Source organism: Phoca vitulina, unplaced genomic scaffold (assembly GCF_004348235.1).
Source record: "Phoca vitulina isolate PV1807 unplaced genomic scaffold, GSC_HSeal_1.0 scaffold3, whole genome shotgun sequence".
Lineage (NCBI taxonomy): Eukaryota > Metazoa > Chordata > Mammalia > Carnivora > Phocidae > Phoca > Phoca vitulina.
Window position 1 is genome coordinate 78,475,536 of NW_022589706.1, and position 14,782 is coordinate 78,490,317.

Sequence of the window (14,782 nt, forward strand, 5' to 3'; positions counted from 1 at the left end):
GAATGCCTCAGTATAAGATATGTTAACCAGTTTTCTGAATTGTTATCTAGGGTAATTTAAGTGCAATCATGGCTTTCCATATCCTACTTTCTACCTGCAACCATAACCTCCAATACGTAGTAATTTTCTTTTTGCTTTTTGGGCCTCCGTGTCCTATTGCCTCTGCTCTCCTCATAGTTGAGGAGAACGGTCAAAAGATCAACAGGTGGAGGAAGTCATATAAAGCACCCTGGTAGCCCACATACACAATGATCTACACCAAATGACAGTTCATTTAAACTATCTTGTTTTAATATCATGTTGTAAATAGCTTCTTAACCCAGACATACAATCTGTGCTTTAAAAAGGTAAAGATTATTTCTTAAGACTGAATGTAAACAGATTAAATGATAAAAATAGATTCTATGTTTAATCTTTACAGTATTTATTTGCTGAATAACAAATAATATTTGTTATATTTGCAATAAACACATCACCAATTTCCTATTTATCTCTCTTCCCATAATGCCAGGTACCTGGAAGTCACTCAAAAGGATACATATTAAAATGAATAACGAAGGACACAGTGCATGGCTTCAAAGGTGTTTACTATTTGGTCAAACAAGAATTTTTTAAATTGTCAGTCATAAAGTGAATTCTGCATTAACAGACGTGTTAAACGTTGATCTAATCTGCATTGTTGCTGTGTGACATCACCGTATGGCCTGTGGGAACATGTGATTCCTGAGGTCATTGTTGGCTTTTACCCATCACTTTCCTCACTGTCAATCATCTCCCCTGAAGTGCCGGGGGAGTGTGAATTGGGGTCAGGATGTTCAACTGCAGACCAGCTTTCTATAGCTGCTAAGGGAGCAAATAGGCCCTATCACCTAAAAGAGGTACAAAAATAACCATGGTGTGTGGAAGTTTTCCTCAAGGTATGCCATATAGAAAAAATGTAGACTGAACACAGAAGTCTTTACTGATCGCTCTCAATTATCCATTAAGGAATGTGTTTTCTAGTTAATCAGTCCTTACCATACAGTGGTCTGCCTGTTATTTTGCATTTATTTAAAATATCCTCTGCTAAATAATTGTGTTTATTTTTAAAAGTAAATTGCTTAAAATTACATTCAGTTTCTTTCTATAAACCGACATAGTCTTTCCCTACACAAAGCAAAAATGCACGGTATCCTGAAGCCGAGCAGCCCCAGCCTCACACTTTCTGCCGTGTGCCTTGGTGCGATTGCAACCTAAGTCATTTAAAAAAATTAATTCTGGATTTGTGTGGGATCTGGCAGAGCTTTCACTTAGCGATAAGATGTGAGATAAAGTCTGAACTTAGTAGGGCTAACAAAACTTTACTGGTATCATAATTCACATTTTTTTAGGATGGTTTTTAAAACAATCCTACGAGTCCCTAACGGGTACATAAAACAGAACAGAAGCTGTGAGCAATCTTTCTTTCCTGGCTCATTAAGGCCTTGCAATCATTTCTATCTGTGTTGTATACATGTCAATCCTCTTCCACATTTAAATGTACTTGTCGTGAAATCACTGGAACAAATTAACTGAAAGAAAACCACTCTGAAACCGCGTGAGCTTTTGAGCCTGCCACGGAGGTTTAAAGGCTTATACTACCTAGCTCGTATTCTTCTCTGGGTCTGGGTGTCTAAGTGGTCATAGAATGCATGAAAGAGGAAGAAGTGGGTATTGACCAAAGATCGCGTGTACCAGCCTTTTCGGACGGGAACCGAAAACCCTTTGAAGCATTTTTCACAACAGATAATGGCCTATTTAACAGATCTGAAACCAATAATCAGTTTTCTTGACCTACAGTTGAAAACAAGATTATCTTTGAACTAAATAGGATCAGCTTAGATATCCCTTTGGAGATGTTTTTATTTATTAAATGCCTTCATTAATAACACCATCTTTCATTTCCCATTACTCCAATTCGATTTCTCCTGCATACAAAGTAATGAGCAGAATGGCTGTGAATCCAGTTAACATTCCAGCATTCTGAATCATGAAGTAAGTAAAATCGGTTTTTCTTCCAGTTATCTTTTCTCTCAGCATATCGTTCATCTCTGGAAACTAAGAGAGAGACATTGTTAGATAACTATTGCCATCTGGTGGTAAAATGTAAAACAGTCGCCTAGAGATTTCTGTGAGGGGTGGGGGTGAGGATTTAATTTGGATGTGTAAATGTTTTAGTATAGATAGCATTAAAGGGATATCTAGCCCTATCAGACACCAACAGGAATAGAAGTATGGAAATAGTGTTCCCCAAGTGAGTGAATCAGTGGAATGGGATTTACCTCATTTTCTGCCTCCTATTTGTCTCTCTGTCTCTCTCTCTCCCCCTCACTCTCTATGCTCCATCCACACCATTCTTTCAGGACCTCAACTAGATCCACCCTTTCCCCCATCAAAATCTTCACACCCAGCCAAACTGCTATCTGAACTCCTCCCCCTCCAATTTTTCAATGAGTTATACCCTTGAGGTTTCAGCTTAAATCACACTTTCTAGCAAGGCTTCCCTTAGCCCCTCCTAACTTATATTAGATTCCCCTAACATCATCTCTCACCGCAGAGATTGCTTTTCCTCTTAGCTCACAGATTTTTTTACTTTTAATTATTTAGTCATGGAGTGTGATTTTGTTCATTGAATTTCCAGTTTCCTCTCTTTAAAGACAGAATGCCCCACAGATGCAGGGCCTGTGCCTCCTTTCCTCACCCCAGTGTCCCCAGTGCCTTACAAATTCCAGGCCAGGCACAGAAATATCAATCAATAGTAGCTGATTAAGTAAATTTTTAGAAATCACTATGCATTTAATTCCTTCTGCTTGCTCTACCCCTCACAAAATCTTAAGGTTTTTATTTTATTTTTTTTAAAGATTTTATTTATTTATTTGACAGACAGAGACACAGAGAGAGAAGGAACACAAGCAGGGGGAGTGGAAGAGGGAGAAGCAGGCTTCCCGCTGAGCAGGGAGCCCAACGCGGGGCTCGATCCCAGGATCCTGGGATCATGACCTGAGCCGAAGGCACACGCCCAATGACTGAGCCACCCAGGCGCCCCAAAATCTTAAGGTTTTTAAATAAATCATGTGCTCTTTTAGGATTGAAGGCTATAACAATCACATTACAGTAAAAGCAAATAAAACTCTAAGTTCTGTACTTAAAATCTACCCTCACTCAGCAAATAAACTCTACTGAAAAGGCTCCATAAGATCTGTAAATGCCGGCTTTTAAAAACATATTCCAAAACCATTTGCTATCTATACAATGGCACATTGTACCAAAGCATCCAAGAGGTCTCCAGAATCCCATCAATCCATGTGCCTGATTTAAGAAAGTTGTTACCAGGATCAAGTGAGTGAAAGTTGTGAAACTATTCTGAAAAAAGCAAAACTGCTATAAGGGCATATGGCATCATTTATTAGGATTATTTCCTTAAACTGAACAATTCTAATAGATTCCATTCTTATAACCAAGAAAGAAGTGATGCCCTAGCATAGATACAGTATGAGACATTAATTCTGTGAAGAAAAATATAAATGCAGTGACAGTTCCAAGAGATGAAATGCTTGCTCTGATAAGGGCCTGCAAAGAGCAAGGAACAGAGCTAGACAGTTATCATTTGGAGCTAAGAATGCAGATGAAGGAAGCTAAATTATTAAATTATGTATGTAATACATATTCAGTTCCAAATGCAAAGGAAATGTTCCTTGATTTGCATATATGGAGCATATTTTCATTTTCTAGAAAGCTGTCTATGATTCATTTGAAAATGCACAGGGCACAGGACCATTGATATTCTCTCTCTCACACACACACATAAAAGACATAAAGATGTAGACACAGCCCGGACATACACAGATAAAAATATATACTGACCCAAGTCAATGTTGTCCTATTTCAATTTACCAGATTTAGTTCAACCCAAAAGGCTGCCACTGTTTAGAACTTTGAAATCACAAAATGCTATTTACTCTAACAAGTTATTCCCTTCTAAATGTGACATCCTCACAAAAGAGGGGGGAAAGGTCCCGTGGGGACATACTACAATAGAGAACAAGGTTTACCTCCCACAAGGCAAAAAACCTGGGGAAATATCTCTACTTCAGCAGAAGAAAATCATTTCTTTTTCTACCAATAAGATCATAGATCGAAAGATCAGTGAGAATCACTTTCAAATTACTACTAATATAAAAGAGTTATCTGTTGAGCCAGAATGTTTTAAATTACAACAGAACTTCCACACTGTGGAAAGCGGAAGGTTACCCTTAGTCAACTCATAACCCAGATGTTTAATTCTAAATTTTAAATTAAAACAAAATTTTAAAATTTCTTACCATATCTGCCAGAGAAATATAGAGGAACATGCCTCCAGCAAGGGCAAATATAATATTTGGAGCAAAATTGTTGCCCACCAAAATGCCAAAAGCTAGCCCGACATAGCAGGAACACGCCGAAAGGAAATTGAATAACAAGGCTTGCCGAGTGCTCATTCCTGCGCTGAGTAGGATCACGAAGTCTCCTAGAAGAAGAAGAAAAAGAAAACATCAAGTGAATAGTTTGGGCTCTTTTGGGATGAGAAAAGATACGCATCGATGTCCAACCAGGGTTCCTTCATTTTGATGTATCAGTGGGATTTTTAAGAGTGTGTCGCCTAAAAGGTCTCACCCACCGAAACCAAGAAGTGACTGACTTTCACAGTATGAACAGAGCCTCTTACCTAACTCATGAGGAAACTCTTCACACAGAATTGCTATAGAAGTACTGAGGCCCTGAAGAAGGGACAAGGTGCAGGAAGCCCCAATCGCCAGGCCATCTATGAAATTGTGGAGGGCGTCACTGAGCGTTATCATCCAGGCGATTGTTCCTATTTTTGACAGTTTGGGTCCCTTCAAACAGGTACACGAACTTGACTCCGTTTTGCCATCCTGTAAAATAACAGAAAATGAACCAACAAAATAACCAATATATTTTTTTTCTTAGAGAGAGACTGAGAAAGAGTACGTTTGCAGGAGCTGGGGGGAAGGGGCAGAGAGCGAGAATCCCAAAGAGCCTCCAAGCCCGAGCCTGACGTGGGGGCTCGATCTCACTACCACGAAATCACTACCTGAGCAGAAATCAAGAGTCCACACCCAACCCACTGAGCCACCCAGGTGCCCCAATAACCAACATTTCTTGAAAGTCTCAGAGATACACAGAAGTAAGAGATGTGTTATGTATTCAGAAAGACACGTGGTTCCCACAGAGAGTCTTTCATAGTGGTTAAGAACTCCTAATCACTTACAATAACAACAAAATGACAACAAAAACTTATGGTAGGGAAAAAGGAAATGAATAGGTTGACAGGCCTTGAACAAGCCACTTAAAAGACATTTTACTCTGGGTTCCCCTTAAAAAAAATCCTTTTGATTTGTATAAACAATTCTTACTATTGCCTTCCTAAAATGTAACAGATACTAACCTAAGAATTCGATTCATTTGCATACTTTAAAATAAAGGAAGTTTTTCAAACACTAAATTTAAAGTCTTTTTCCATGTTACAATGTACATGTGAAATCCATATTTAAAGCACAATGACATCAAAGAACATTTACTGTAATCCCTCCTATGTTATCTGAGCAGGTAATCTGGGCCTCAGTTTCTTCAATTGTGAAATGAAGATAATGTACTAAATGATACATTTTTCAATGACTTATTAAGTTTCCATTGTGTTCCAAAGTAGCGTGTTGGGTGATTAAGCTGTAACATGTTTCCTATCAGCTCTAAATTTCAATGATTCTCTTAACACATTTCATGAAATGTGATGGAACAGGCTTGCCTTTGCACTAACACCTCTTTCCATTTTGCAACAATAATAAAAACAGAAAATCCTACAACAAAACCTTTGTAAGAATTTAGATTTCCATGAAATTTACAAAATTGTATAAAATCAAATACCAAACGCCAACTAAAGCATTTTCCAGAAACTGGAGAAAAAGATAATAAAATGCAAATTTATTTTTAAGTAGGGAAGCAATTTGCAATTAACTGGAGAACATTTTATTCCTAATTCTCCTCCCCTCAACTCTACCTCAACAGTTAATCAACATATTTATTGAGCATCTGCAATTTGTAAAACAGTGTGCTGAATGCTATGGGGAGTGCTCAGAAGTGGAAAATACAACTTGTGTCTTCAAGAAGTGTATTTATATTGGAGAAACAAGATGTAAAGAATATGACTGACTATTTAAAAATTGTTCAGTATACATCCGGATGAGAAGGGCTGCCTTCCAAGCCATCATCTGAGAGGTTTTAGGTTTATTCCAATGTCGCTTCATTGCTCAAAACACTTTGGGGACTGCTCTTTCAGAACTGACTAGGTCTTGCAATACACCTTTTCATTGTGTCATTAGCAGCAAATCTTCATCTTTGGGGGATGTTTTTGTGTGTAGACACAGCCAAAAGTCACTTGGAGCCACTAAATTCTTCAATTAACACGGAAGGAGGGAGGACTGTTACTCGTGGTAGCCGTGGTTGTAGAAGTAGCGGTAGCTGTAATAGTAGGAGGAGGAGACACCGCAAAGGCAAATAGCATGTATCACGTGCCAGGCACTGCTCTAAGTACTTAAGATATTTAATTCCTTTCAAACAATTCTGTAAATTAAGGTCTACTATTATCATCATTCTAGAGTTGAAGAAACTGAAACACAGAAATGTTGGTGAGCTTACCAAGGGATACAAAAGCAATAAGTGGACTATTTTTAGTAACTGTTTTACTACTCCAGATTTATGGGGGTGGGTGGACACTTCTTGTTCGAAATTGGCTCTGAAGGCAATTCACAAGGAGAATACCCCCTTTCTCTCAAAAAAAACTCTTCTAAACACTTGAAGCAATGCCGGAGTAAGTGTTCAATCTCCTTTCATTTTAAAGGTAAATCTCAGCAGCATAAAAAGAATTCCATCTGCTCTTCAAATGTGGTCTTTTTACTTTACAGTGTTAAAAGATAGACTGAGGTAAATTTAAAACTTTAAGAGTTTATTTGAAAAAAAGTGATTCAAATTGGGCAGTGTCAAACCGGATGTGGTTAGGGGCACTCCATCGACAGGAGCTCAGGGAGAGACTTTTACAGAGACAAGGCAGAAGCAAAGCAAGAAAACTATTGATCGGCTATAACTTAACACCCAGTTGGCTTTTTGTGACCAATTGTCTTTAGGTTTCAATTTCATAACCTTGAGACATTTACAGGCTTAGATTATGATTTGTTTATGTAGGCTGCCAAGGATTAGAGCCACCCCAGTTTAATGGCCTCCTTATTTAATTAATTTAACAATTGATACATCATAAATGGACAACATAATAAACAATCATGATTTAGTACAGGTCATATGGGTGACTTGGGTAAGAAATGCCCCAGAGCAGGAAGCAATAACTGCCAAAGAAGAAACAAAAGTCATCATGAGAAAAGCCACAGAGGAAGAGACCTTGGCTTTGCAAAAACTTACTGCCAAGAGACACTTAATAAGACCAATTGTTTTCATCTTCCAATTTGGTTTACCTAATCAAATATTTATAATGTCTTTATTTACTTGTGAGGATTTAGGGAAAAGATTAAAAGACCAAATCTTGACTACCTAATATTATGTACAGAATCTGTACACAAACTCCTTTAATTCTGAAAAAGAAATTAAATTAATATATCAGGCATGATTCTCTTACCTCTAAGTACAGATATTATTGACTGTATTTCTTATGCTCTATAAGCTTATGTGTCAAATGACACTGTTGGGTCGGTTAACAGCCATGCATTTTTAATACTTTTGGAACAAACATAAGTAGGCAAATATTCACGAAGAGCTTGTTTTTTTTTTTTCCCTGGAAATTTAACCATCATGAAGTTTTATTTCTTTTTTCTGTTTTTGTCTTTAGGAGTAAAAGGAGGGCTAGGGAAAGTATTTCCGTAGAGTTCCTACATTATAAAGCTGCTTGTATCATTTTTTTTTCTTTAAAATTCCACAAATTAGAGTATATATTCTTGTTCCAATCAGTTCTGGGGTGATAGGTTTCTTACCTAAGATAGAACAGAACTAGATTTCAACTTTTAGTACTGCCTTATAACATAAGTGAATGAGTATGTTTTTGGACTCTGATCTGCGGTCAAGTCCTGCCTCTGTTGCTTACTGGCTATATCACTTTTTTTTTTTACTTTTTTATTGTTATGTTAATCACCATACATTACATCATTAGTTTTTGATGTAGTGTTCCAGGATTCATTGTTTGCGTATAACACCCAGTGCTCCATGTAGAACGTGCCCTCTTTAATACCCATCACCAGGCTAACCCATCCTCTCACCCCCCTCCCCTCTAGAACCCTCAGTTTGTTTCTCAGAGTCCATCATCTCTCATGGTTCGTCTCCCCCTCTGATTTCCCCCCTTCATTCTTGCCCTCCTATCTTCTTTTTTTTTTTTTCTTAACATATATTGCATTATTTGTTTCAGAGGTACAGGTCTGTGATTCATCAGTCTTACACAATTCACAGCGCTCACCATAGCACATACCCTCCCCAATGTCTATCACCCAGCCAACCCATCCCTCCCACCCCCCACCACTCCAGCAACCCTCAGTTTGTTTCCTGAGATTAAGAATTCCTCATATCAGTGAGGTCATATGATACATGTCTTTCTCTGATTGACTTATTTCGCTCAGCATAACACTCTCCAGTTCCATCCACGTCATTGCAAATGGCAAGATTTCATTCCTTTTGGTGGCTGCATAATATTCCATTGTATATATATACCACATCTTCTTTATCCATTCATCTGTCGATGGACATCTTGGCTCCTTCCACAGTTTGGCTATTGTGGACATTGCTGCTATAAACATCGGGGTGCACGTACCCCACGAAGAGCTTGTTTTTAATTCACCTGATACTAAGTCACTGAGCAAAGAAAACACTAAATTTAAGTCTCTCTAGTTAAGTTAGTGAGTATTCGTCTCTCTCCTTTTCTTTATTTTTGTTTGCTGTTGTTATCATCGTTTGCTTGCTTCTGTGACTTGCATAGTACATTTGAGGCTGTTTCTTTTTCTTTTTTTTTTTTCCCTTTGGCTATTTTTTTAGGCTATTTTTTTTAGGCTGTTTCTAACCTCAGCCATGATGAGGCAATTCAATCTAGTGAAAAGACCTTAGTTCTGAAACCCAGGAAAACCGAGTTCTACCTTGGCTCTGACAGGAATTACCATGTAATCATCAGCAAGAGTATTAATATCTCTCATCTTAGTTATTAATGGAAATAAAAGTCAAAGCGAAGGTCCAGACTACTCAGAATGGGGGGATGGGGAAGAATATCATGGACCAAAGTTGTAAGAGTAGAGGAGAGACTAGAATCCCAATGTAAGTATAGAGGGGAAGAAGTAAAAAGGAAAAGGAAAACAAAGTACTAAGAAAATCAAAATTAAGAAATCCAGTAGACTTAATGCAGAATCGTTATGTTTAAGCAAAGAGGAGGAAGATCAAAAAGAGGAGGAGGGCATAAGGAGCAGAAAAGGAAGAACATAAGGAGAAGGAGGTATGGTGTGATGGGGGAAAGGAGGAAGAGAAATAGAAGAGTAAGATACGAAGGATGGAGAAAAAGAGTAAAAAGGAAGAAGTGGAAGAGAACAAGAAGAAGGGTGAGGAGGAAGAGGAAGATAAGGAAAGAAAAAAGGACTTAGCTATCCTTTAGTAAGATATGAATCATATAAATATGGCTTACATGTGCAGTGAAATATTATAGAGTAGTAGAGACAATGAATGCCTATATATTTCCACATGTAAAGGTGTCCAAAACATAGTGTTGAGGTAAAATATGTGTGTGTGTATATGTGTGTGTGTGTGTATATCTCAGCATGGACAATATTTTGTTAAAATAAATATTATTACATAATTCCATGATGGTCTAAGTGCAAATATATTTGGAATGATAGTTACAAAATCGGTAATCACAGTTCTCCTTGGGACACAGTATTGTGGATAATCCTTGAGGGCTTTTTTTCTCTTATGGGTGTTCTGGATTTTTTTTGCATTTATTATATATCATTTTAAACTCAGAAAACAAAACATGGGATGAGAAATAGCAAGAGGGAAAAGTGAACCTGTCATGATTCGGGAGTTATCATCAGCAAACAAGGTAAAGCTGGAGAATCAGGCTGCCAGCCAGATTTTGTCTGCACTGAAAAGAGCATATATTGTCCTGTGAAAATTAAACTTTTTTTGTTGGGTTAATGGTTGCAAAGACCAGCATGAGCACAGTCAGATCTCATTTGGCATTTGGGGAGGCAAAATGAACCATGATTAATGAAAATGTTCTAATGGTTTATTGTCTGTTATATGTCAACAACCATTCCAGGTAAAAGTTAAATTCCAAATTCTAAATCCCCTGGTAAAAGAATTTTGCAGAGGAAGAACTCTGATAAAAATAAAACCAAACCAAAAAGGAAAGGAGCAACCCACCAAAAAGCATAATGAAGATGGTAAAAGGAAGTATAAATAACAACAAAAGATGAAAATTATATGCAAAGAAATATATAAATTCTATGCCCATGAAAAAGAAATTAATGTAATATAAATAAAAATAATAAAATGACATTTTAAGAGGCTGCAGATAAGGGGAAGGGGTGAGATTTAAGGAGAGGAGCACTGAGTGCAAGCTAGCTTAATGACTGAAGGATATGTGCCTTGGCATCAAATTGGCATGAGTTTGAGTAATGGCTCCTGAATCTCTTTGTGCCTATAGAAAGTTACTTGGGTCCTAGCTAATCCAATAAGACAAGAAAAGGAAATAAAAAGCATATACGTGTTGGGAAGAAAGAAATAAAACTGTCTTTGTTGGTAAATAACATGACTGTTTACATAGAAAATCCAAAAGAATTGACAAAAAAAGTTCCTAGAACTAATAAGCAATTATAGCAAGGATGTACAACAAGGTTAATATACAAAAGTCAATTACTTTCCTATATACCAGCAATGAATAAGTGGAACTTGAATTTAAAATCACAATACCATTTACATTGGCACCCCCCTAAAAATGAATAGATATAAATCTAACAAAATATGTACAAGGTCTGTATGAGGAAAAGCACAAAACTATAATAAAAGAAATCAAAGAAGAACTAAATAGATGAAGAGATATTTTATGTTTATGGATTGGAAGAATCAATACTGTCAAGATGTTAGTTCTTCCCAGTGTGACCTATAGATTCAATGCAATCCCCATCAAAATCCTGGCAAGTTATTTTGTGGGTATTTGTCTTTCTAAAGTTTATATGGAAAGGCAAATACCTAGAATAGCCAACACAACATTGAAGGAATGGAAGAAAGTTGGAGGACTCACATTACATGACTTAGACTTACAACAAAGCTATAATAATCAAGAGAGTGTGATAATGGTGAAAGAACAGACAAATAGATCAAGAAAATAGAGAGTCCAGAAATAGACTCATAAATATGGTCAACTCATCTTTAACAAAGGAGCAAAGGCCGAGCAATGGAGAAAAAATAGTCTTTCAACAAATGGGGCTGGAACCAGTGGACATCCACAAACAAACAAAAAATCTAGATACCTTACATCCTTCACAAAAATTAACTCAAAATGGATCACAGACCTAAATGCAAATGCAAAACTATAAAACTCCTTGAAAATAACATAGGAGAAAACCTAGATAACCTTGAGTAGGACAATGAATTTTTAGATACATCAAAAGCACAACACATGAAAGAAATAATTGATAACCTGAACTTCATTAAAATTAAAAACTTCTGCTCTGCCAAAGACAATGGCCACAGAATGGAATGACAAGCCACAGACTGAGAGAAAATACTTGCAAAAGATACATCCAACAGAGAACTATTAAAATATATACAGAACTCTTAAAACTAAACAATAAGAAAACAACCTGATTTTAAAATGGCCCAAACACCTTAACAGACACCTTACCAAAGGAAATATATATAGCACATGGGCAGAACTTTCAGGTCTAGTGTTAAAATTCATGTAAAAGAAATGACTGAGATATAGATCTATACTAACTGGTGGCTGGGTGCTAGGAAGTTGGCTAGGTTGTCAGAAACTTCCAAAAACCACAGTTGGACATTGGTGGCAAGGAGATCTGGACAGAAATATACAGATGGACCTCTTATAAAAGGCATAGAGTGTGAAGATGTTCTCATGAGAGATCATCACAGAGGGTAGTCTCAATAATAAAGTGAACAAGAAGATCTAACTGTAAACATCACTTGGTATCTTTCATTAGCCATCCTAATTTAATGGACCCATAAACAAAGGGGTCAGAATAGTGGGGATGGTGACTATTCACAGCTCAGCATTCTCTTCTTCTAGCCAGGGTTGATCTGGCTTGCACCGAAGAAGGTCCAGCCTGTCAAAAACCAGGATTGATGCTGAACCTCCAAAGAGGCATCATCACCCAATGGGATGTGAAGGCCCAGCTGGCTATATGCAGAGGCAGGATGACCCCTCCCATCATAAGGAGGTACTCTTTGGACTCAGAAAGATAGACATATGTAATATGCCTTCCCTGCTTTCAGTGTTTCTGCTAGCATCATCATTCATGGATTTATAGTATGCCTGATATATAGCCAAGATAACCTATATAAATTGTCTCCAAACCATTTTGCAGCAAAGCAAGTGAGACAATTGGCTCAATCCTTAGAATTCACATGTCATATCACTTTCCCCTTCATAGAAGAAATAGCCTGATAGAATTGTGGAATGCCCTAGTGAAGGCTCAGCTAAAGTGTAAGCCAAGAGATAAAATCCTGAAAGATTGGAGCTCTGCCCATAGAATGAAGACATATGCCTTATACCAAATATATGGGACTATCACTGCTATAAGGATGCACAGGTCCAGTGGAGGTTAGGGTGGCCCATTTCATGTTTACACCTAATAACTCACCTGAAGGATTCTTGCTTTCTGTCCCCAAAACCTTAGACTTGGTGAGTCTGAAGGTCCTAATGTCCAAAGGAATAATTCATCCACCAGAAAACATGGTCATTTTCCGATTCATTGGAAGTGGAGATTAACCCCAGGAAATTTAAGGTTCTTTATATCCATAAACCATAGGTAGATGAGGAAGTCACTATATTGTCTAGGATAATGGCACCCAATGATCAGGAAAACCTGAGTTTTTGCTACAGAATAAAGATAAAAACAATGTTGGAACTCAGGAAATTTAGTGGGGCACTTCTTATACTCCCCTTCTAGTGATCCTCGTCAAGGAAGAAGAGCAACAACCCAGTGAAGACCAGACCACCAAGGACTCAGATCTGGCAGGAATGAAGGTCTGGGTCACCACAATTGGAAAAGGACCTTACCAGGCAAGGTGATACCAGACAGTGAGTTAAATACAGAAGGTTTAGTGGAAGGAGGCAGCTATAATTACCAGCATAGGCCTTATAACCATCTACAGAAGCTAGGACTAGCTATTATTTAAGTTTATATTCCTTAATTGCATCTCTTCTCCCTATCTCCGTCCCTTGGTATTTATATGAAGAATACTGGTGGCGGCCAACATTTTAGTTCTAGATTGCATATTACTGAATTGCTATCACACAGGGATGATACACCACACAGTAGTTGATGGGGATTCATGCAGTCTCTGTGTTGGGGACATGCATTTTTCACCCAGATGAAGGGAAAGAGTGGAGGCTGACAGAAAAAAAGGAATGGAGTATACCAGGTATCTTTCATTTCCCCTTCCAGATCCACTTTCCACCCTTCTTTTTCCAGTTCTCTGCTCTAGGAGACCAGTATCAACTGTGTCAAAGGGCTCCCATGTTCCTGGCTTCTAGTTGGTTCCAAACAAAGAACTCTAACATAAAATTGGAGGGAAAGATGAGAGGGAGACCAAGGTACTTATTCCTGAGCTCCTCGGTAACTTGAGCTAGCTATGTCCCTAATTAAAGATCACTGTTCCAAGTACAGTGCTTATCTGTACAAAACTATCTCCTAGGTTCTAGTAACTTCTTCCTTCCCTTTTCCCTTTGATTATTCTTAGCTTGATAAGATTACTCATAGCTCCACTATTCCAAGTCCCAGTTTTACTGCACTCTCCCTTGTAGCTCACTTACACCTTGCTCAAAGTTTTGTAAATTTTCCCTTTCCTATTTATTATTTATCCTTAGTTGAATGTGCCACCTCTTTCTGGAAAGAACATGACTGATTTAAAGTCTAATGCTCTTTCCACACAGAATGCTCACAGACTCTACATATACCATCAAATATATCTTAATGGGAAAATTACAAAAAGGATTAAATACATATAAAGATATCATAATGAGTTAAAGGTGCCATACAAATGTAAAATTTTAGGTGTGCCGGGGTGGCTCACCCACTCTTGATTTCAACTCAGGTCATGATCTCAGGGTCGTGAGATCCAGCCCCACATCGGGCTCCGTACTGGGGTGGAGCCTGCTTAAGATTCTCTCTCTCTCTCTCTCCCTTTCCCTCTGCCTCTCTCTCTCCCTCCCTCTCTAAAAATAAAAAATAAAAATAAATTTTAAAAATAGCAAATGTAAAAATTTAGTGGGCTTTGCTTTTATGACTGTATTTTGTAGTAATCTTGATGTACTTTATAGCTGGTGGTTCCTTTGTCCTTCCTCTGGCCCAGAAAAGTCAGTCTCAGATCACTATAACCAAAATGAAACTTCATATAAGAAAGAAGAAATCAATTTTATCTTTAATGTATGCAACCAAACATAATTCAAATGTGCTTAGTCTCTAGTCATTTTGTTTTAGGAAAATCTCAT

General features: G+C 37.7%; 1 protein-coding gene across 1 annotated transcript in view; it reads right to left on the bottom strand.

Annotated features, from left to right (window-relative positions):
* Positions 1-416: 416 nt before the first annotated feature.
* The window catches only part of SLC39A8 (solute carrier family 39 member 8), a 70,994-nt gene continuing 56,628 nt past the window's right edge, over positions 417-14,782 (bottom strand). Inside the window, exons 6-8 of the mRNA XM_032400902.1 lie at positions 4,724-4,931; positions 4,341-4,525; positions 417-2,076 (exon numbers count right to left, since the gene is read on the bottom strand). Coding sequence (XP_032256793.1) covers positions 1,927-2,076; positions 4,341-4,525; positions 4,724-4,931 — 543 coding nt within the window. The 3' untranslated portion in view covers positions 417-1,926. The remainder of the gene's footprint in view (positions 2,077-4,340; positions 4,526-4,723; positions 4,932-14,782) is intronic.